The sequence below is a fragment of the Callithrix jacchus genome, chromosome 4, assembly GCF_049354715.1.
Source record: "Callithrix jacchus isolate 240 chromosome 4, calJac240_pri, whole genome shotgun sequence".
Taxonomy (NCBI): Eukaryota; Metazoa; Chordata; class Mammalia; order Primates; family Cebidae; genus Callithrix; species Callithrix jacchus.
In genome coordinates, this window is record NC_133505.1 from 122,469,769 (window position 1) to 122,491,874 (window position 22,106).

The window sequence follows — 22,106 nt, forward strand, 5'->3', positions numbered from 1 at the left end:
CTTTGGGAGGCTGAGACGGACAGATCACAAGGTCAGGAGTTCAAGACCAGCCTGGCCAATGTGGTGAAACTCCATCTGTAATAAAAATACAAAAATCAGCCGGACATGGTGGTGTGTGCTTGTAGTCCCAGCTACTCAGGAGGCTGAGACAGGAGAATTGCTTGAACCCAGGAGGTGGAGGTTGCAGTGAGCTGAGATTGCACCACTGCACTCTAGCCTGGGTGACAGAGTGAGACTCTGTCTCAAAAAATTAAAAAAAAAAAATCACTACTGTCATTTTGATAATAGAACACAGGTAATGTTTTATTTGTGAATCAGAATTACATTTATGTGTTGTGAAAGTTTCCACTGAGAAGTAGTTTGGATATGTTCATAGAAATTTTTATTAACACAAGATAGAGTCAGTTTCTCATTGGTAGTTATTATAAGCAAAGTTTATCAATCTTTAAATATTTTGGAGTTTGTATATTTAGATATAAATATCTAGTAGTCTGTCTTTCTTTAGATAGGTCACTGGTTAACATTTCCAAGGAAGCAAAGGATCATAGGGTTGTGTGTTTTAATGTAATGTTTATTTGCTTTCTGATTGAAAAAAAAAATCTTAATAAAAACAATTTGCATTTTGGATTTGGAACCTGATTCATTTCTTCTATTGAGATTTGCTGCTCTTTCATATTGAAATGCAGGTTACCAGTGCACTGAATTCTAAAGTAACCAGCTTCTGGGGTTTTAGGGCTTCAGTCTTCTTAGTCCCATTGATGCCATAGTATCTTATATCAAACATTCTGATATCTCAGAAATTATATAATGCTGTGAATTTGCTGTGTTTAAAAATACTCTATAATTTTTAGACTGTGATGAGTGGAAATTTTTATTATATTTGGGCTAAATGAGCTATTTTAACATTTAGTGGTATGTGTATATACGTAGCAGTGATTTTCATGGAAGATTTCTCTTTTTAAAATCACATTTAGAAGAATGTGAACTTTATTAATCTATTATGTTTTCTAAAATATAAACTCCTTTCAGAATATAGTAATAGAGATGCTCCTTAACTTATGATGGGGTTTTTTCCTGACAAATCCATCATTAAGTCAAAAATACTGTAAATGCATTTTAAACACCTGACTTACTTAACATCATAGCTTAGCTTAGCTTATTCCATTAGCCTACTGTTGGGCAAAGTCACCAAACAAAAAGCCTATTTTATAATAAAGTATTGAATATCTCATGTGATTTATTGAATACTGTACTAAAAGTGAAACACAGAATGGTTGTATGGGTACTTGAAGTAAAGTTTCTACGGAATCTTTATCACATTTCCACCATCATAAAATAAAAAAAATATAAGCCTAACCATCTTAAGTCAGGGACTGTCTGAATTGTATTTGCCAGCATTTTTCACTATGCTTAAAAGCTGAATTATTGCATTTATTACATTTGGAATTATTTTTTCAGCAGAACAATGGTCAAAAAACATTTGATTTTTGGAAGGATATAGTTGCTGCTATACAACACAATTATAAAATGTCAGCTTTTAAGGGTGAGTATCGTAAAGAGGGGCTTCCTGATACATGTTTGTTAAACTACGTTTGTCTGGTGAATTAGTTAAAAAGTACGTGCTTTGCTATGTATCTTACTTAGGATTTAATTTGAGCTTAAATATTAATTTAAAGTTCGTTCTGCTTACATTTTCAGAGGTCATTTTATTTGCACTTCTTTCATGGTTATAATTGCCCATATTCCAAGCTGTACTGTGCTGTTATACTCTCTTTTACCATGCCTCCCATGAGGTTCGTTCTGTGAGTTCCTCAGAATTGAAGTTTCAGTTTTGCTTTTTCCTGGCTTGGGCCTGAGGGTTGGTGACTTGTAACCATTAATGTAGTAGTTATAGACATGTGGGCAAAATGAATGCCAGCAGAAATTTTGTTCTTGTTGCCTAAGGAACAAGATTGACTGATGGAGAATGGGGGCAGAGATAACACCAATCTTGAGCCCTGCATTTTACCTTTCTAATCACACCTTCGCTTGGATTACACAAGATTGCTTTTAAGGAATGAATAGATGCCTTTATAGTATGTTACTTCAGTGACTTGAGCCACATTGTCCTGATTAATAGGATGATGGATGCTCAAGAGTCATATTTTTCAGCTTGGAAAAAATGTTGCCTTTTGATTGACATAAAAAATTGCTTGCCTTTTTAAAATGTAATTCAAGCCATCAAAACAATTTTACATATTAGGACTAAAAACATGTCAAGACAGTAAATAGTAACTGCAGAATATTTGTTCAAATGGCATATTTCTCTGTCACCTGCTTCTTTCCCTCCCAGAAGAAAATTACAACTTTGGGGTGATTGTCTCATTTTTCTATGCCTAGTCATCAGCCCTTGACCCTGACTCAGATTGCATGTGGCTTTGTGGGTACCTTTTCACGGGTCTACCCTTAGTGCTTGGGTCTGTGGGAATGAATATTCATCCCCAGTATAGGAACATATCCATGACAACTGTAAAAGCCACCCACCACTTTACTGTTCTACTTTTTTATTAGCTTTAAAAAATGAAAAGCCTTAAAAGAATGATTGAGAACAGCAAATTGCTGCTTTCAAATTAATTCAACATAAAAATCTATTGATGTTATTTTATTGTATCGTAAATAAGGAGTAGGTAAGATATTTTGTGCTTTAATAAGTGAGGCACAGCTTTAAAGTTTTAAACAGCAATATAAAAATACAGTACAGAGCATAAATAAATAATGTATCTCCACTTCTAGTCAATTTTTTGAAACCCTCAATGTTAATTATAACTTCACTTGAATGGGAGGCACAAGGTACATGTGCTAATGTTCTGTAAATCCAGAACATCGTATCACATAAGATCCAATAAGGAATGAAAGAAGTCAGATTAATCACATTTTTGTTAAATAAATAGGAATAGGTCAGATATCTGTTTCCAATTTGTGCTGGGTATATAAAAAGCTTCTCTGCAGTCACAGAAAATTTTGAAAAGATTCATTGATGAAAGCACCTTGCATTTCAGATGAACTTCAATATAATATTTTGGGGTTTTTTTTAATATAAGAGCTTTAAAAGTATACATGCACCTGTATATTTTATAGACATTGATGAAAGGGGCCATATAGCCCTCAGAGTAATGCACCATCAGAAATACTTTAGGGGATACAGTGTCTTTTAAATTTGAATATTCAAGTATTTAAGTTCTACGAAGTTATGATACCTCCTGAATGTTTCCTAAGAAGTTCTCATATTAGTAGTTAGAAACAGGTTTTTTAAAAAAGGAAATGTTGAGTTTCTCAAATCAAACTTCACATCACTTAGAGCTGTATTTCATTTTTTTTCTTTTAATAGTTTTTTTTTTTTAACATAGCAGGACTTCTTTGGTGATATTTTTAAATATTGGAGGAGTTCAAAGAAACTTTAAAAGATTGCTGACTAGAAATTCAAGAGGGTCTTCACATGTGTTTTTACATTGCTGCTCACTTTTCAGGGGGAAGTTTTGTTGGTCTGATAACCCAAATATGTATTTCAGAAATAAAAATTATGTTCTTTTCAGCCTACCTCCATATGCATTTTGTAGGGTAGGGAAGAGTTGGAGAATGCCTTTTCAAGCAGAAGATTTACATTAGCTCTGTGGGGTGTACTCACATTGGAGCCACTAGGAATCCTGAGAAAGAGGAGTGGACATACTCAGAGGAGTATAGGCCGTTTGACTCGGCATTGGGCAGCTGGAGCCACACCTGGTCATTTTCTGTGAGATCAATGATGGCACTCCCTGAAGCCTGATCCAGGTAGCCTTTGATATATTCATCATAGGTGTACATTACAGGGGTGCCATTCTTATACAGGCCTACCCAAACATGAGTCCCTTTCACATGCACATGGTAGGAAAAATAGTATATTCCTGGTATCCTACAAGTAAAAATTCCAGTCCTTGGGTCATAATGCTGTTGCCTGTTATACAAAATCTTATCAAATGGGATGGGAGTTCCTATTGCTGGGTAAGCTTTGGAGAGAATAACGGTAAAAGCAGACACAGGCATTCCTGTTACTCCCTGGTTGGCACTAACAAGTGGCATCCCAGAAAGACTGGGCCTTTGGCCTGCCTTTATAAAACCTTCAGGCATGACTGCTTGACCTGGTGGGCCAGGGGGGCCAGGGGGCCCTGGAAGGCCAGGCTCTCCAGAGTGGCCTCTTGGACCTGGAGGCCCTGGTGGCCCAGTGGGTCCACTGAGGCCCTTAGTTGCTACGCCAGCTGGGCCAGGAGGACCAGGATTTCCTGGATCCCCTTTAGACCCAGGGAAACCTGGAATGCCTGGTGGCCCAATAGGGCCTCTAGTACCTGGTATTCCAGGGGCACCTCTTGGACCAGCCTCTCCACTGTGTCCCGGCATTCCCTTAGCTCCTCCTGGACCCACAGGGCCTGGGAGACCAGGAGGGCCTCCATCTCCAGGATCACCTTTTGGGCCTGGTAGCCCTGGGTTACCCTTAGGTCCACTGAGACCTGGTTCTCCTGGATACCCTGGTTTTCCACCTGACCCAGGGAAACCCCTTTCACCCTTAGGCCCAGGGTATCCTGCAGGCCCAGATGGCCCTGTGTCACCTTTAGGACCTGGGAGACCATGGTTGCCTGGGATGCCTTTTGGTCCTTGGGGTCCCATATTCCCAGGGGGTCCAGTCAGACCTGGCTTCCCAGGAAGACCTGCTGGCCCTTGTTCCCCTTTGGCACCTGGACCCCCAGGAAGGCCAGCAGGTCCTCTTTGTCCCTTCAGACCTGGCAAGCCTGGTTTCCCAAAGCCAGGAGGCCCTGGGGGCCCAGTTCTTCCTGGAGCCCCAGGGAGACCTTTTGTTCCTGGAATTCCTGGTTGGCCCGGGGCTCCAGCAGCTCCTGGCTTTCCAATGCCTTCTGGCCCTCGTTCCCCAGGAGGGCCTTGGGGACCTGGTAGGCCAGTTGGTCCCATTTCTCCCGGAAAACCTCTATCACCTTTGATGCCTGGCTGTCCTGGAACCCCATTTTCACCTCTTTTTCCCACTCCAGGAGGGCCAGGTGGTCCCATGGGACCCTGAGGGCCTGGAAGACCCCTCTCACCTGGACGACCAGGAGCACCATATCCCATTTCCCCTTTCTGTCCATTCATACCAGGGACTCCTGGTACACCCTTTTCTCCAGGAAAGCCCCTGGGTCCTGGGGCTCCTGTGGGTCCTTGTTGTCCAGGTTTTCCTGACACAGAAATACCAGTTGGTCCAGGGATTCCAGGTGGCCCCGGTGGGCCCCGTGGTCCTGGTAGGCCAGCTGGTCCAATATGTCCTTTTGGTCCATATGGTCCTCTCTCTCCTGGTTTTCCTGGGAGTCCTGGCACACCTGGCTTCCCTACAGCTGATGGTCCCGGTGGTCCTGGCAACCCTGGCTCTCCTTGGAGTCCAGGGCTTCCATAGCCTGGTTTTCCTGGTGGTCCAGAAGGACCTGGGTGCCCTCGAGGTCCAGCGGGTCCTGGTGGACCAGGAATACCTTGCTCTCCTCTTACTGCTATACCTAAAAGACACACCCAACACACCCACCCATAGAAGGGGTTGGTTAGTGACATTAAAGATAATCATTGGCTTTCAAAATATGAATTGGGATAGGATATTTCAGTGTCATTTATTCCATGTAGACAGAACGTTCTGAAATGGTTTTAGAGAATATGTTTTATATTTCTTTTAAAAAAAAACTCTGCTGGAGAAGATGGTTTCACAAAACCATGGCTACCATAATACTTCTATCACATGGCAGTGATTCATGAAAATGAGCTGGGATTGAAGAATTCCTCTAGAATAAGTGACAGTGAGAGTAAATTTAGTACATCTGTTTTGGGAAAATCATGTACAGAAAAGGCAGAAAAAGACTAGTGCAGAATAACTGAGAAAATGTTTAAGAACTATAAAAATTTTCCTTCTCAAAGCTGTCTTGTTAGACATAAAAGAGAAACAGAATTAATTCTGATTTACATCTGCCATGCCCCTGCTGAACCCAGGTTAGATTTAGGTTTATTTATTTTTACCTCAGAATATACTCTGAGCTCTTACACTCTCCATTATTGACTTAAAATTGAAGCAAAGAACTAGAGAATTAGACATAATGGGTAAGGCACATAAAATAGTATTAAAGTACTCACCTAAAGTATGAGTTTTCATAGAGCTCTGAGGTCACTTGACCTGTTAAACTAAACTTAAACTAGAAAATCATAGTGCCTGTGATGTGAAAAATGCTGCTGGGCCACAAGTATGGGGAAAGCACAAGGTAAAGATGTTTCTGAGATTTGGAAAACATTTGATGTGTATAAATGCAGAGCAAATCATTAAAATAGATAGGCTGAAATAGGAAAATAATTGTTTTTAATTTAGATATTTTTCATAATAATTAGAGTTCTATTTCAATTTGAAAACATTTATTAATAAATACATAGAGCTTTCCCAATGGATTTTCAGAAAATGACATCAGGAAAAAGACTATGAGAAAAATTAATTTATGTAAAAGATTTCCATATATTAACAAATGTTTCATTGATTGTAGTGTATATACATGATTATACTATGTGTCAGTGGATATTGATATGTTGCAAATAGATGGATAAATAAGGAATTTTTGAATGGGTTGGAGGGGTAAAATAGTGTATTTTTTTTTAAATACCAACTATGTTAGATTGAAGTTTGCTTCAGAACCTGATTATAAGTGTCATGTTCACACTAAAAATAATTGTCTTAGTCTGATTGGAAACCTGTTTTACTGTTTGAAAAGAGGAGAAATAAGTCAGTGGAAATGAGTGCATTGGGCATCATCCAAGGCTAGAACTCCAGTGACAGGGTTAACTTTGTTACTTGGAATGTTGTCCTAATGGGTCCTCAACATCTCGGTTCAGAAAGAATTTGACTTCTACTGAATGCTTGGGGGATAGCCCCTGTTTGTAGGTTGTCATCTGAAAAACTTTTATTCATTCAAGATTAGGGTGGCACAATCCTCAAGGGAAAATGACTACTTACTGCTATTAAGTTTTTTAAATGCCACAAACTGAAATCGTGATTGGTTTTGTCAAAATGTGGCACCTGTCTCTGCCCACCAGCTGTGGAATCCTCTACAGCATAATTTAGAATGTTTTGACTGAACTCTTTTTTAACCTGTGTTGGATAGATATGCCTAAGAATTATATTGTAACTTGTTGAATTTCTATTATCAACTTAATGTTTTACTTGTATAGACTGTGGCCTTTTGTGTTTGTTACAGTGCATTAATGCCTGCCAATGGTTGATAATGTAGTAGAGTGTCTATCTAAAAAGGGACTAAGGTGGATTTAGTACTTTCAATACAGCTTCTGAACTTTTCATTTAAGATGTTTTCATTTGTTCTGTAAAAGTAGCCAAGATAATGGAGTATGGTAAGAAAAGATCAAAGTATTTTTAGCCTTCTAAACATAGTGCATTTTCTTTTTAATTCAAGACTTTATTATGCTCTTATTAAGGTATTAAAAAGAATTTGGGATCACAGAAACTTGAATACAGTGCTGTTTGTCATAGCATTTAAGTTGTGTTTGTTGCTTCAAGTAAAGCAGAAGGTCCTTTGTCTTATTTTTCTCTTTACTAGCTTTTTACTTTTAACATTTTTATTTATATTTTGAGACATTCAGAAGTATCCATTGTATTTTCAAATATTAAGTTACCTTGTGTGAAATATTTTAAATTAATCTTGCTTCTTAAAAAGATAATTCTATAAGTTTCGTTTGCTCAAAATGGTGGTTGCCAAAAGTATAATATTTAAAGTGTATAACAAATATTCTTGACTTTATTTACAGGATAAAATATATAACTAAAAAATTATGGAAAGGGAATTTGAAGGCTGCAGTCAGTTTGTATTGTTCAGTAGACATTTTATAGGCAGTTGTGTCAGTTGCTATTAAATAAAATTGGTAAATATGAGGCCTAGAAGTTGCCCTTCTTTGACATCCATAGTACTTTATATATATTATCTCAGTACCCTTCAAAGAGTAACCAAGAAAGCTGGACAGATAAGCAACAGATTGAAGAAGAACATTAACTTATTGAAGGCTGCATTAGTAACTAAAAGTAATAGAAGTAAAACTAGGAGTAACAGAAGTAGTAATAGAAGTAATAGCAACACTTAAAGCACTTCACAGGTGTTAATTCATTTAAACCTCACAGCAGCCCTTGAGATAGCAGCTCCTTATTTTACAAGTAAGGAAAGTAAGGCATGGGAGGACAAATAACCTACCTCAGGTCACACTGCTTGTATGTTATAGTTAAGTCTCTGCATTTTACCACTAAACTATATTAAAAATGTGTAAGTAATTATGAGAATTGCAGTTTCATTTGTCTGCTTGACAGTTCTAATAATTACATTTGTTCATTGTCCGGGGGGGGCATCAGACTTTTTTGATAAGACTCTGTTTTATGTCTGTTTGTGGGCTAGTTGAATTAGTTTTAAAAGAAAATGTTTAATTACCCAGATAAATAAACCAGTTATTTTCTTTGTACAATTGGCAATTCTCTTTAGCTTAAAAATTTTTAACTTGATTAATTTTGATTAGATCAATATTTCTGGATTACATGAATCATTTGTACAAAAACAGCATCTGAGAAAAAACTTTCTACACACAAAAGTTTTTAATTTTCTCCAGGTATATCTTTCTACTATACTTTCAGGTATATAGTTTCTACTACACTTATGGATGTTCTTGTTCTACTTTTTTCACAGATCACTTTGTTGTAATAATTTGGGCTAATTCAGAAGTTTGAAAATAATTTAACACCAGAGTTAAATGCATTTTGTTAAAGATATTATTAAGATTGTAGAAAGCAACAACCAACTTGTTAATAGAACAAAATATACAATTCAGTTTACCTTTACTCTTTATGGTGTAGGGAATGAAGAACTGTGTCTTGGTGTTGGGTTGTGGGCCTTTTATACCAGTGGGTGTTTGATATCGTTCAGCATAAAACACTCCATGAACCAAGTTCAAGGATACTAGCAGCAAAAATGGTATCTGTGGCAGCATATTCTCAGGTGGATTCTGAAAAACAGAAAATAATAACTTTATACTGCATTACTATTAACCTATTTTATTCTGATGTTTCATAGATGAGTTCTTTATACGGTTATCTACTTTTTTAACCTTTCCTATATATTTTTAATATGTGCCATATGTAAATGTTTTCTTTAGTAATCTAAATATATATCTTAGTTATTTTTGGAAGCTATATTCAGGTAATCAAGTGAAAAATAATGATTTACCTAAAGAAAAAGAAACAGAAATTAGGATTGGATGTCTGTATTAAATAATCCAGGATCTTTGACATAGCCTGAAATATCCATCCAGTAGTTTCAAAATACACTGAAATTCAGATTAGGGCAAATTTTTACAATATGGTTTTATTAGGATTATCATCTATAGACTGATGCAAAAAGAACTTTCTGAGTGCATTTTAGTAGAAATTATTTTTTAAAAATGACTTTAATGCTTCTAATATTTGAGAAAACTCAAGTATTTAAATTATTGAAGTTTGTTTCCAAGCAAGTTAACATGGAAGTCTGCCAGTGAGTGTACACTTACCTGGGTGCTGGGAGTTCCTGGAAATGGTGCGTTGGCAGCTTTCTGAAGCCTCCTCTGCCCAGGTGAGCAGTGCAGAAGGTGCCTCTCCAGAGCTGCCCTGTGGTATTTATACTGTTTTTGCCTTACTACATGAGGAAGCCCTGAGCTTAAGGTCCTCCCCTCCAAGATGGTAAGCAGTAATTATGGTGGAAAATTCTGTTGGACAGGCACACAAGATCAGGCTGGGCTCTCCTTTTCCTTGTTTTCTTATTAAAAAATAAAACCTTTGTCTTAAATATATATTAATAGTTTAAACCAGGTACAATTTTTTTTCTGTGATTTTATCTTATTAATTATTACTCTAGTGTTTAGACTGGTTCATGACAGAATGAAGATACCTCCTTTTTATTTTTGAAAATACATTCTTATGTTATTTGATTAATATTATGTAATATTTAGTAGTACATAAAAATGGAAAAAGAATTCCTTGAATGGAGTACTAGATTTAAACCATCATCTAAATTATTGAATTATTATATAAAGTTATCAATGTATCTATTAATGTTTGTAAATTTTTGTGAAAATAGCTAACCCCAATTCTTAATTTTAGGCTTAAGCAAAAGAAACAAAATGGTGAAAATATAGGCATGTGGTTTTGCATGTCAGAATTTTAGCGTAAGCCTTCAGAAGTTAATAAGAGAAATTTAAAATATGATAGCATATTAAATATTTAAAATTTTTCAGACAGGGCAAGACATCTGTGAATTTGATAGTAGAGTTAGCAATATAATTATCCTGAAGGATTTAGCTTCCTTATTACAACACTACAATATATTCAGTAAATGACTTCAGATTTTCTTGTTAAATTTGGATTTACTTTAGAGTTGATGTAGATTTTGCAGAAAGCCCTTAATTTGATAATCTCATATTATGTTAATTTACATAAGATTGTTGTGTTTCTTTAAGAAGAAAAAATTTTTCAAACTTTGCTTTCAGCTTTAAAAAGAAATATTATTGGCTTAACTTACAGTTTTCTTTAGGAATTATCCCAATTAGAAATACTTTTTCCTCAAGGCGGAAGTAAAAACTATGGTGTCAATTTCAGTAGAGTCTGTTTAACGATATTAAGAAAACTTTAAAATCAGTTTTTAGGATCCTAAAAAATCTAATAAAGATAGGAAGTTGACAACCCAAATTTTTTATATTATTTAATTTCATCATTTAGAATCAAGATCAAATTGGCTATACAGGTGAACTGACTGAGAAGGACAATTTTATACACAGGCATAGGCACATCATTTTTCTACCTCCACAGAATTAAAGTAGCATGGATTCAGGATTAATCAATAATTAAAATAATTGAAAGTTTGACCAGTGAATGAAAGAAAGATTTGTCTTTTTTTCTTTTTCCTTTCTCTCCCCTGCAAGCAATTTTCTGTATTTTAAACAAAGCCTTGTATTGCCCGTTATGGAAATGTAAATAGATAAGGCATCTTATTGCCTGTCTCCTCTCACTTTTAAGCATTTTGTTAATTGCAATATTAAAAAACCTACATTGTTATATATGTCTCTGTATAATATTCATAGATACATATAAAATATGTTTTTATAGCAGTTCAGACTAACAGAATAGGAAAGTTTATATTATAATCATCCTTTTATCATTTGGAAATTATATGTGGAATAGCTTTTGTAATTATAATATGTACTCTGCTACATCTGTAGGAGACTACAAAAGATAAATGTGAGAAAACACCTGCCTTCTACTGTCTTATGGCTCATTTGGACAACCTTTTGAAAAAGTGAGGGAGGTAACTTTATGGATGCTTTTGAATGCTAGATTGAAGAATTTGTTTTGAAAGGAATTATTAAAAACATATTCTAGTATTTTTGTGTATATATGGTGACACACATGCACACACTTACTTCTGTTTGCTTATAATTGAGACTGATACCATGTAATACCATGTGACTGATTCATGTGAACGTTCAGAAGGCTAATTCTCAGCTCTTAATATATAGCGCTGTGGACCTGTGTATACCAATTTTTCATCTGTGGCTATTGCAACACTTTTCAGAGCTTTTTACTTTAACCTTTCTGGGTGTCTGTTTTTTATCAACACAATGAAAAGTTTGGACTAAGTGGTTTCTAAGCTCTTCCCAGTTTTAAAATTAGATTATTCTTGTGTTTGAGGTATTCTGCTCCTCTCCATGGTCAGATGGTAGACTTGGCTCCAGTTAGTGCTTACTAGAGACAAAAAAAAAATCCATATCGGGCAGTTGTATGCCTTGTTTTAGGTTATATAAATATATTTGGGTATTTGTCATTCTGTATTCCCCTTTAGTTTTGGAAAATGTGGTATCCTCATTGAATAAGCCTTGGGCAGCCAACCCTCTTTGCAAATAGTATACTTATTTCAGCACAAGGAATCTGACTGCTGTTTGCTTTGTTAGTCACATAAGAAGCACCGTCTGGTCCAAAACAGATTGTAGAATCAGAATATTTTCTAGCCACACCCCACCCAATTGTGTATTTAAAACTATTTTTATTCTGGGTGTTTACTTGTAGCTGTTTGAAGTGACTAGTCTGTGGCTTTATGAAGGAAACCCTTTCCACTCAAAACAGAGAGCCATATTCTTTAAACTCTATAACCTGAGTGATTTTTTAAAATATCAAATATGAATGATGCTTTTTTCATATCTAGTAGTTAGCTACTATTAAGCTTGCCTATTCATTTGCACATCTGTGGATCATTAATTAGTTCGCCTTATGTTTCTTAAGTACTTCTTATGTGTTAGGCATTGAGATAAACACTGGGTGAAAAATATACATTCTGTACCCTTAAAGTGTTTACACAGTGGTTCTCTTTTCCCCACTTCTGCAGTCCTGAGGGAAATGGCACAATTCCTTCCATCTTTGAGGTTCATTAAGACAGTGGTGGTTCAAAGACTTTATTTTTATAAAGCTCCTCGGGTGATCATGGTGGCCTCCTAAGCTAGAATGTATAGTCTCATATCAGTGTTCTGATTTTAGATTTGAAATACACACATTCACTCATTCACAGACACAACACACACAAATACATTTTTTTGGCAAGAATACTCTAGAGAGTGGTATGATATACTTCTGTCAGGAGGCCCGTAATTGCTGGTGTCTCTCTGGTGTTACTGGACATTGGTAATTACCTATATTCAATTCAATATGTTATTATAGGTTATAAAATGGTAATATTCTGACTTTATCATTGGTCTTTTATTTATTAGCTGGGATATTTTCTATAAAGTGAAACACCCCTTCATCAACTATTTGATTATCCTGAGGTACAGTGTGTATAGAAAAAGCAGGAGAAATGCCTTTACCAGCATTTAGAACAATAAGCTGCTCCTAGCATCCTCCATAGGTGCAGTGAGGGAGGTGTGTGTGTTTGAGTATCATAAAAATTGAGTTTATAATGTGTTTTATATGTTTCAGTCTATGGCACTTATTAATCTTACTATTATTCAGGATTTTTCCCCATTTTGGGTCAGTGAGAGCCTCTCCTCATCCAGTTGGCTCCTGAGTTCTTTTGATCATGATTCCAGTAGTTTTTTTTTTTCTTTTCTTTTCAAATTTTTTTATTGCATTTTAGGTTTTGGGGTACATGTGAAGAACATGCAAGATTGTTGCATAGGTAAACACATGGCAGTGTGATGTTGCTGCCTTCCTCCCCATTACCTATGTCTGGCATTTCTCCCCATGCTATCTCTCCCCAACTCCCCACCCCCCGCTGTCCCTCCCCTATTTCCCCCCAACAGACCTCAGTGTGTGACGCTCCCCTCCCTGTGTCCATGTGTTCTCATTGTTCGACACCCACCTATGAGTGAGAACATGCAGTGTTTGATTTTCTGTTCTTGTGTCAGTTTGCCGAGAATGATGGTTTCCAGGTTCATCCATGTTCTGCAAAGGACACGAACTCATCATTTTTGATGACTACATAGTATTCCATGGTGTATATGTGCCAAAACAGAGATACAGACCAATGCAACAGAACAGAGGCCTCAGAGACAACACCACACATCTACAACCATCTGATCTTTGACAAACCTGACAAAAACAAGCAATGGGGGAAGGAGTCTCTGTTTAATAAATGGTGTTGGGAAAACTGGCTAGCCATGTGCAGAAAGCAGAAACTGGACCCCTTCCTGACACCTTACACTAAAATTAACTCCAGATCGATTAAAGACTTAAACATAAGACCTAACACCGTAAAAACCCTAGAAGAAAACGGAGGCAGAACCATTCAGGACATAGGCGTAGGCAAGGACTTCATTACCAAAACACCAAAAGCATTGGCAACAAAAGCCAAAATAGACAAATGGGACCTAATCAAACTCCACAGCTTCTGCACAGCAAAAGATACAGTCATTAGAATGAATCGGCAACCAACAGAATGAGAAAAAATTTTTTGCAATCTACCCATCTGACAGAGGGCTGATATCCAGAATCTACAAAGAACTAAAACAGATTTACAAGAAGAAAATAAGCCCATTCAAAAGTGGGCAGAGGACATGAACAGACACTTTACAAAAAAAGACATACATGAGGCCAACAAACATGAAAAAATGCTCATCATCACTAGTTATTAGAGAAATGCAAATCAAAACTACATTGAGATACCACCTCACGCCAGTTAGAATGGCGATCATTAAAAAATCTGGAGACAGCAGATACTGGAGAGGATGTGGAGAAATAGGAACACTTTTACACTGTTGGTGGGAGTGTAAATTAGTCCAGTAGTTTTTTTTAATACCTTCTTTTCCTTCTAATATTTTATACTTTTCCTGGCCCAGATCTATAATAAGACACTTCTCCACAGACTCTTCATTTCTTTTGTGGGAAATAGCAACCACAATCTGAATGCCTGGATGTCTGGGTTTTTGGGATACAGATTGCTTCTGGGTGTGTCATTCTCTCTAGGCCTTTTCAATGAACAGAGCTAATAAACATATGCACACGATGTTCGTTAAATATAAAAGACATCATAACTTTGTACTGATATAGCCAATTCCCATTCAGTACCACAGGGGTTTACTTAATGACCTCAATCTTGTATCTGTAGCTCTTTTGTTTCATGCTAAAAATCCCAGTACTCATGGCAGTAATATAGTTACTCATTTGCTTTATTCCATGATACTTTTGGTTTTCTGTTCCTGTGTTAGTTTGCTAAGGATAATGGCCTCCAGCACCATCTGTGTCCCTGCAAAGAACATGATCTTATTCTTTTTTATGGCTGCACAGTATTCCATGGTGTATATGTTCCACGTTTTCTTTATCCAGTCTATCATTCATGGGTATTTAGGTTGATTCCATGTCTTTAACAGAAATACTTCAGAGTGAATAACTTTGTGTGTGGGTATGTGTGTGTATATATAGCCTGAATATTTTGGGGAGAGATTCATAGAATGGGGGGATTCATGGGCCTGTTTTTCCACAGCATCACCAACAGGATATGTTGTTTTGATTTTGTTGAACTTTTTAATTTTTGTCCACCTTAGAGGTGAAAATTGTAATCTCAGTCTAGTTGTAATTTTCATTCTTCTTACTGAAAGCATGGTCGAGTATTTTTTCATATAGCTTAGATCATTTCTCTAAGCCTACTTTTCCTGTAAGTGTTCTATAACTTAGTAATATAAGCCTCTGTTCTGTGATATAGTTTTCACATATGTTTTCATTTTTTTTAATTTGCTTATGAAGTGTTTTTTGACATGCCAAATTTCCTTTTAAGTTACATACATCTTTATTCAGAATATTATTCTTTCATAGACTCAGCTGTAAGGGATAGGAAAGTTCATCCAAATCAATCACTTTATTCTTCAGACAAGGAAACTAGTTTCTCTGTTATGCACATCTCCTGCCGTAATGTTTAACTGAGTTACATTTCTGATGTGACAGCCTATTGGCGACAGAGCGCACTGAGGGAAAACAGCAGCAACTGAGCTAATGTGTTCACCCCTGGTCCAGCAGGATACTGACTTTCCTGTTCTTCTAATTCTTCATCCTTTTAGCGGTAGAAATGGGAAAAGTGCCAAGAAGTTTAGTCAGGGCACCTTCCAGCACTACCTTGCTCATTTCTCTTGAAAAAAAATTAAAAGAACGTTCTTCAGTGCTATTATAGAGCCCAGAAGCTAAAAATGATCTATTTGTGTAAATAGTCTAATGTGGTTTAGTGGTTGGATACCTGCTGAGGGTTTGAAAAGGGAAATTGATGCATAAAAACAGGTGTTTATGAAAAAAACCCTAAAACTTCAGGTCAGGTCAAGAAAAACTGAGAGTCATTTATAAAGTTCTAACAAGGGCTTTATATTCTGTTTTCTGTTAATACACAAATTGCTACATTACTTGAAGAGCTCATAATTTTGTGCCCTAGGCACTTAATGGCATCACCTTCTTTCCATAGTGACCCAGCTGAGTTAAAAATAGAGAATATCTTGGCCCCTTGACCTTAAATCTTCAAGGATCTTGGCCACCCAATGGGTTCTCAACCATTCACACATGTTCCTACTCTACAGCCTCAGCTTTCACATGCAGTTTCTGCTAAGTTGGAAAGAGAAATAAAATAGAGAATCAAAGTATTAATTAGGGAAGTCACAGGGTAACACTTTTTCTTTAGGTCTCTTTGTTCCCCTATTATTGTTATACTTGAGAACAACCCCACAATCACCATCTATAGTGTAAAAAGTACCTGTAGGGTACATAAGTACCTGTAGAATATTAAGCACCTGAGTGCCTGTAGGGTTTGTGTGGCAACACAGACCACTAAGAAACATCCTCCAAATGGATACTTACGCAGCTGTCCAACTTCATCATATTAACAATGAAAATATGTCCCAGTAATGCAGCGCCTTTGTCTGTTTAGCCATTGGTCAAATAATTGAGTTGCCTCACCCACAGACCTCACCCCAGCAGTGGAAAGGTGCTAAGTGAGTACTCTTCCTGCTGTTCTGCTTCCTACCTCTTGCTCACCAGTAACGCTGAACAAATCACCTGGCCTTTTTGCACCCTGATTTCCTCTTTGTCTTCCTACTTTCTTTTATATTTTAAAGGTAATTGCTACTTAGGAAAAATGTAAGAAATAGGAAATAAAATAAAACACATATACTATAGAGTTATAATGACCATTTATAGTGTTTTTTCCCCCAGTGATCTTAATAGTGCTGAAATTATTATCTTTAATGATTTATGAGTCAAAAATAACTCTTGCCACTTGCAATGCTAATAAGGCAGAAGTTTAGACATGCTGTCATCTTCCCCTACTTTCTTTTATTTTTATATGTTACAAACTTTGGAAGGTGAAATGACATGTATGTCAAGTGGTAACACAATGTCTGGGAATGTTCCACCTCTGTGAATGGTGATAATAACCATACTGGTGTCAAATAAGTAAATATCTGTTGATATTAGACAGTCTTCTCAAATGATTGTCAGACTTTTTTGGCCCTCAATGTGTATCAGTTGGCAGGTTGGATGCTAGGAACCTGGAGCAGGAGCTTCTTCGTCGTAGAGATAAACACCAGACACCAAAGCCTCTTACAGCCTCTGGCTTCTTTAGTGTCTGCATGAATCTGTCTTCCAAATCATGAAATGGTGTTTTCTCGTTATACTTTATATTCTTTCCTGAATGTAACTCTAGGACTATATGTTATTTATTATTGAAACTCCACTCTACAAAAATAGTGCCTATTATAAGGCATTGACCTCACAAATTTTGCCGAATGACAGAACTAAGAGCTTCAGGACATCAGATTTCCATGTTTATTGAGGTGGCTGGTTTGCCTCGTGCTTGTGGATGCACAGGGATAGGGCCATTTGCATGGTTCTGGTTTGGACCTGAATCTTTCCAAACCTTGCCTTACCTTAAAATAATAACTCGGAATTCTTATAGAGGTCCTAGCATCAACAACTTCTTCCCAAAGTAGTTTTCACAAAAGAAAATAACCATGGTTGCTGTTCTAGTAAGTGTGTACCTTAAATTGTCCTATTGGCTAATAAGTTAAAATTTCAGAGTTAGATTTTCCAAAGACGTTTTTCTGAAAGTAGGCATGGTAGGAGGATATAGATGTTAGAGGGCAGGTTCAGTTTGGGCCTGAGATGGAAAGAAAAAGAAGAACCCAGAATCTTGGGAATTTAGAGAGATTTCGTTAAATATCTTAGAAACCTGAACTATGCAGTTTCAGAGCAACAAATAACTTTTTAGACATAGCTATGCTTCATTTTCCCATTATCTTTTACTCATCTGTACTGCATTTACTTATTGACACATTTAGTCAAGTCCTCAATGTATTAAAAATATATTATATGCCAGGAAATAAAAATGGGATTATAGACTGCTGATATCATTTATTAATTCTTTCCCTGCTCAGCCTACCTGTTAGCATCTTCTCTCTTGAAAGGAAATACATATATGACCCTTAAAGGGGGAAGATGTTATTATTTGGGTTGTGAGCATTAGATAGATATTTTAGAACATTTGAGTTTATAAGATGAAAATTTGAGAATTGCATCACTATCATTAAACTATGATTATTAGAGATGCAAGAGATACTAAACTGAGTAAGTACTAGAAGCTGATATTTCAGTTTTTTCTGTAGCATCCATAACTCCCCCTCTTTATTTAACATCTCCATGTGAGTCCTCTAGATAACACTGACAGAGCCCTCAGTTCTGCTTGTTATTCAGCAAAATTATGCTTGGACAGAATTAACTTTCATTTCATTAAAATCTTAGGTAGTATTCCATTTCATTACTTGATGAACAATATAACTTCTATTACCAAAAGCATTTTGCATGAGCTATATTTAATATTTACTCTAGACTCATTGTACTTTAATTCAATTAATAAACTTTTTTTTTCCTGGTATATATGCTCCTAGCAGTACTCTAAACTGTGGATCAACATACCTATCCCTGGTCATAGTTTTACAAATATTCAGATTAAAAAAAATTTTTTTCCAGCTTTATTGAGTTATAACTGATAAATTAAAAGTGTATATATTTATGGTATACAATACGGTATTTTCAGATAGATCGATGTACACACACACACACACACACACACACACACACATTGCTAAATGGTTGCCACAATCAACTAATTAATATATCCATTACATTGACAAGAACACTTAAGACCTACTCTCTTAGCAAATTTTTTTTTTTTAAGAAAGAGTCTCTGTCTCCCAGGCTGGAGTGCAGTGGCACGACTTCAGCTCGCTGTAACCTCCACCTCCTGGCTTCAAGCAATTCTCATGCCTCAGCCTCCTGAGTAGCTGGAATTACAGGTGTGAGCCACCACCCCCAGCTAATTTTTGTATTTTTAGTGGAGATGGGGTTTTGCCATATTGCTCAGGCTGGTCTTAAACTCCTGAGCTCAGGATATCCACCTTCCTTGGCCTCCCAAAGTGCTAGGATTATAGGCATAAGCCACCACACTCAGCTCTTTTAGCAAATTTTAAGTATATGATACAGTATTCCTAACTGTCGTCACCATGCTGTACATTAGATGTCACGAACTTATTCATACTACATAACTGAAACTTTGTGCCCCTTGACCAACATCTCCCTGTGACCCTCCACTCTGCAACCCCTGGCAACCACCATTCTACTCCCAGCTTCTATAAATTTGACTTTTAGATTCCTCATGAGTGAAATCATGCAGTATTTGTCTTTTTGTGTCTGATTTCACTTAGTGTATTGTCTTCTAGGTTCATCCGTGTTGTCAAAAATAGCAAGATTTTCTTCTTTTTAAGGCTGAATAATATTTTGTGTGTGTGTGTGTGTGTGTGTGTGTGTGTGTGTGTGTGTGTAATATGCACTTTTTTCTTTAAAGGACAAGAGAACTGACACCTGTCATTTCCCAGACACTGTGCTGCATGCTTTATAATCGTGATTCTTCTAATTCTAAAAACCATTCTTAGATAGATGGTTATAGCTGTTTTTTAAGTTTTGTGTTTCTTAAACAGCAGAAAATGAAGCTACCTTATTAAAGTTGAATGAGTCACCCAAGGCCATTTAGCTGGTAAGCAGCAAAACTGGGGTTTGAACCTAAGTTTTTCTTCCGTACCATATAGCACTTACTATAAATTGCTGTTATTATTTCAGTGAAATTTCGTTTGTGAAATCTCTGATGTGACCTACTATTCAGATATGGCAATATCTATCATATTAATAAACAATAGAGAAAATCCATGTGCTGTTACCATGAGTTTGGAAAACAAAGTGTTGCCACAGATAACAATAGGCCATTCTTGTGCTTAGTTCCAGTGGTTTGGAATCTGTTACTCAAAACAAGAAGCCCTCAGATAGAGATATGAAACAGTATTAAGTCACAAACACAGAGATCTGAAACCCCAATTTTAGGCCATTTCTATATAAGAAGAATCCAGCCTGTGTTTGTCAGTGACAGTATGTAAACGAAGAAGACCCTGAAGAGGTCATAGTGTTGACAAAATTCAACCCAATAGTAGAATCCACACAAACATAGGAAACAAAGCTGGCCTTTCCACACCACTGGTAAGTCCTTGCAGTGAGTTCATTTTAAGTCAACGTCTCTTCATGCCACACATATTCACCAATGTCTGCTCGATGAAATACCACAAATTGCCACGGGGTCTGCTTTTCTGCAGTTTTGCATAAATTTTGCTGCCACCCCAAAACCCAAAGGGATGTCTGCCATGGTGTACACCACCACTCCCTGGCCTGGTGAAGTTATTTTTCATGATTCAACTCAGACCAGATTTTAGCATATGGTTCCCATATGGGAAGGACTGCTCTGCTCCAGTTTTTAGCCGCGCTTTGTGTTGACATAGGGTGCAGGGTAATCCAGAGCTGTGTTGTGCAACTGAAACTTACGGATCTTGGTGGATTTTCTGAAGCAGGTCCCAGGGAAATCAGATATCGGCAGCCAGCTTCTCATTCACGTAGTACACGTGGTCTTTGTGCAGCGAAGAACAGTAGGTGCCATTTAGCCTATCAGCCAGTAGCTAGAGACTCTCCCTGATGTATTTCACAATCTTCTCAAACATTACATGGATCTCCTCTTCAGTCAAAGGCTGCCTTTCCCCACTGGGTTGGAACACTGGATCCTCGTGCCTCAATAGTGGGAAACGGAAGTCCCACATTTTCTTTATCCCTTCAACCATCAACAGACACTTAGATAAATACTATTATTTGCTGAACCAAGACATCTTATATAAAATGCATGTGTGCAATACTTACATATTTATATAGAAAACCACGTATCTTTCAGAGTTGTGACAATCTATTAGACAATGTCTAGCTCAATAGCTGATATTTTAAAGTCTTATGTGCTAGACATAATTCTAAGAATTTTTCATATCTTATTTCATTTACTTCTCATAACAGCCCCATGAAGCAGGTAGTATTATTATTCTCATCTTTAGAGATAGAGAATTTGAGGCCCAGGAGGTTAAGCATCCTAGCCAATATAACCATGGTAAAGTGACTTTTCTATGGATATAGTTCCTGAGTATTTATGAGAAGCACAGTGTAATTCTGAGAATAGCAGAATTAGGAACTTAACTAGGAACTGCTGTGTTGGCTATTCCTTGTTAAGATTTGTGTGAAAGTGTAATCTCACTATATTTGCTTTCCGAATCATCTCAAATCGGTGGACACTTTTTAATTTTTTAATATTGAAAGAGCTATGTTGTTTCAGTTCAAAAAGGGGCTAATTCAGAATTTGCTAATTAAAAAAGAAGCTAAATGAAAAGCAAATAGTGCTAATGTCAATATATTTGTTTTTATTTAGAAGAAGTGTCAAACATGCTTACTTTTTAGGGCATCGTGGCCTGTTATAATTAAAAGGCAGAATGGTGTAACTAAAAACTTCTCAATGTTTTGGGAGACTTTTGAATTATTACTAATATGTGAATCATTACTGATGGGGTACATGTCGAACTTCATTTTGTAGTATTTATATTTGTATAGAATTTTATATTTAGCTTGAGTTAAATATGGCAGGGAATGCCCTTTAATACAACTATGATATTGAGAGTAAGAATAGATATTGAATATTTTCAGCTCTGCTTTTGGTTTGATTTCCCCATAAATCTTCACTTCTCACATTGGTGTTAGTTTGTAATTGCATTATTAGTTTTGTGACCAGTGGGATTTGTATAATTGCAGCAGAGTAAAACATTTAAATATTAATTTAGTAAATGATATTTTGATCATGCATAACTTATAAAATGACAAAATAATGCAACTCCAAAAAAAGATGTATTCTTATTGTTTATAGCACAACTGTTTAAAATACAGAAAAAAGGATAAAGAGTTATTTGGCAGCAATTCTAATAGGAGAATATTGAGAGGAAATGTTAAGAGTTTTGAAGCCTGTGGGAAATAAATGACCTTACTAAAGTGTGGGGAGTTTTTGGGTAAAAAAGTCTCTCGGTCTACTACTAACAGTTTGTGGGTAATCAACCTAAAGAATAAATTCTGTGTTCTTTGG

At 36.5% G+C, this 22,106-nt stretch overlaps 2 protein-coding genes and 1 pseudogene across 9 annotated transcripts in view; 1 reads left to right on the plus strand and 2 right to left on the minus strand.

The window, feature by feature from the left end:
• Window positions 1-22,106, plus strand: part of NT5DC1 (5'-nucleotidase domain containing 1) — a 142,895-nt gene that overhangs the window by 15,696 nt on the left and 105,093 nt on the right. For 4 of the 7 annotated variants that reach the window (XM_078369973.1, XM_078369974.1, XM_002746883.5 and 1 more), the window contains exon 6: window positions 1,459-1,543. The exons of 1 other annotated variant lie outside the window; for it this stretch is intronic. In XM_078369973.1, coding sequence (XP_078226099.1) covers window positions 1,459-1,543 — 85 coding nt within the window. The remainder of the gene's footprint in view (window positions 1-1,458; window positions 1,544-22,106) is intronic. 2 more of the 7 variants (XM_008994940.4, XM_035296549.2) reach the window with 1 other exon arrangement.
• The window catches only part of COL10A1 (collagen type X alpha 1 chain), a 37,894-nt gene continuing 18,297 nt past the window's right edge, over window positions 2,510-22,106 (minus strand). The window contains exons 2-3 of the mRNA XM_008994939.5: window positions 8,910-9,078; window positions 2,510-5,549 (exon numbers count right to left, since the gene is read on the minus strand). Coding sequence (XP_008993187.1) covers window positions 3,661-5,549; window positions 8,910-9,063 — 2,043 coding nt within the window. The 5' untranslated portion in view covers window positions 9,064-9,078 and the 3' untranslated portion in view covers window positions 2,510-3,660. The remainder of the gene's footprint in view (window positions 5,550-8,909; window positions 9,079-22,106) is intronic.
• LOC118153059 (60S ribosome subunit biogenesis protein NIP7 homolog pseudogene) lies at window positions 20,048-21,496 on the minus strand (annotated as a pseudogene). The gene has a single exon (XR_013534490.1). The product of XR_013534490.1 is annotated as a 60S ribosome subunit biogenesis protein NIP7 homolog pseudogene (transcript).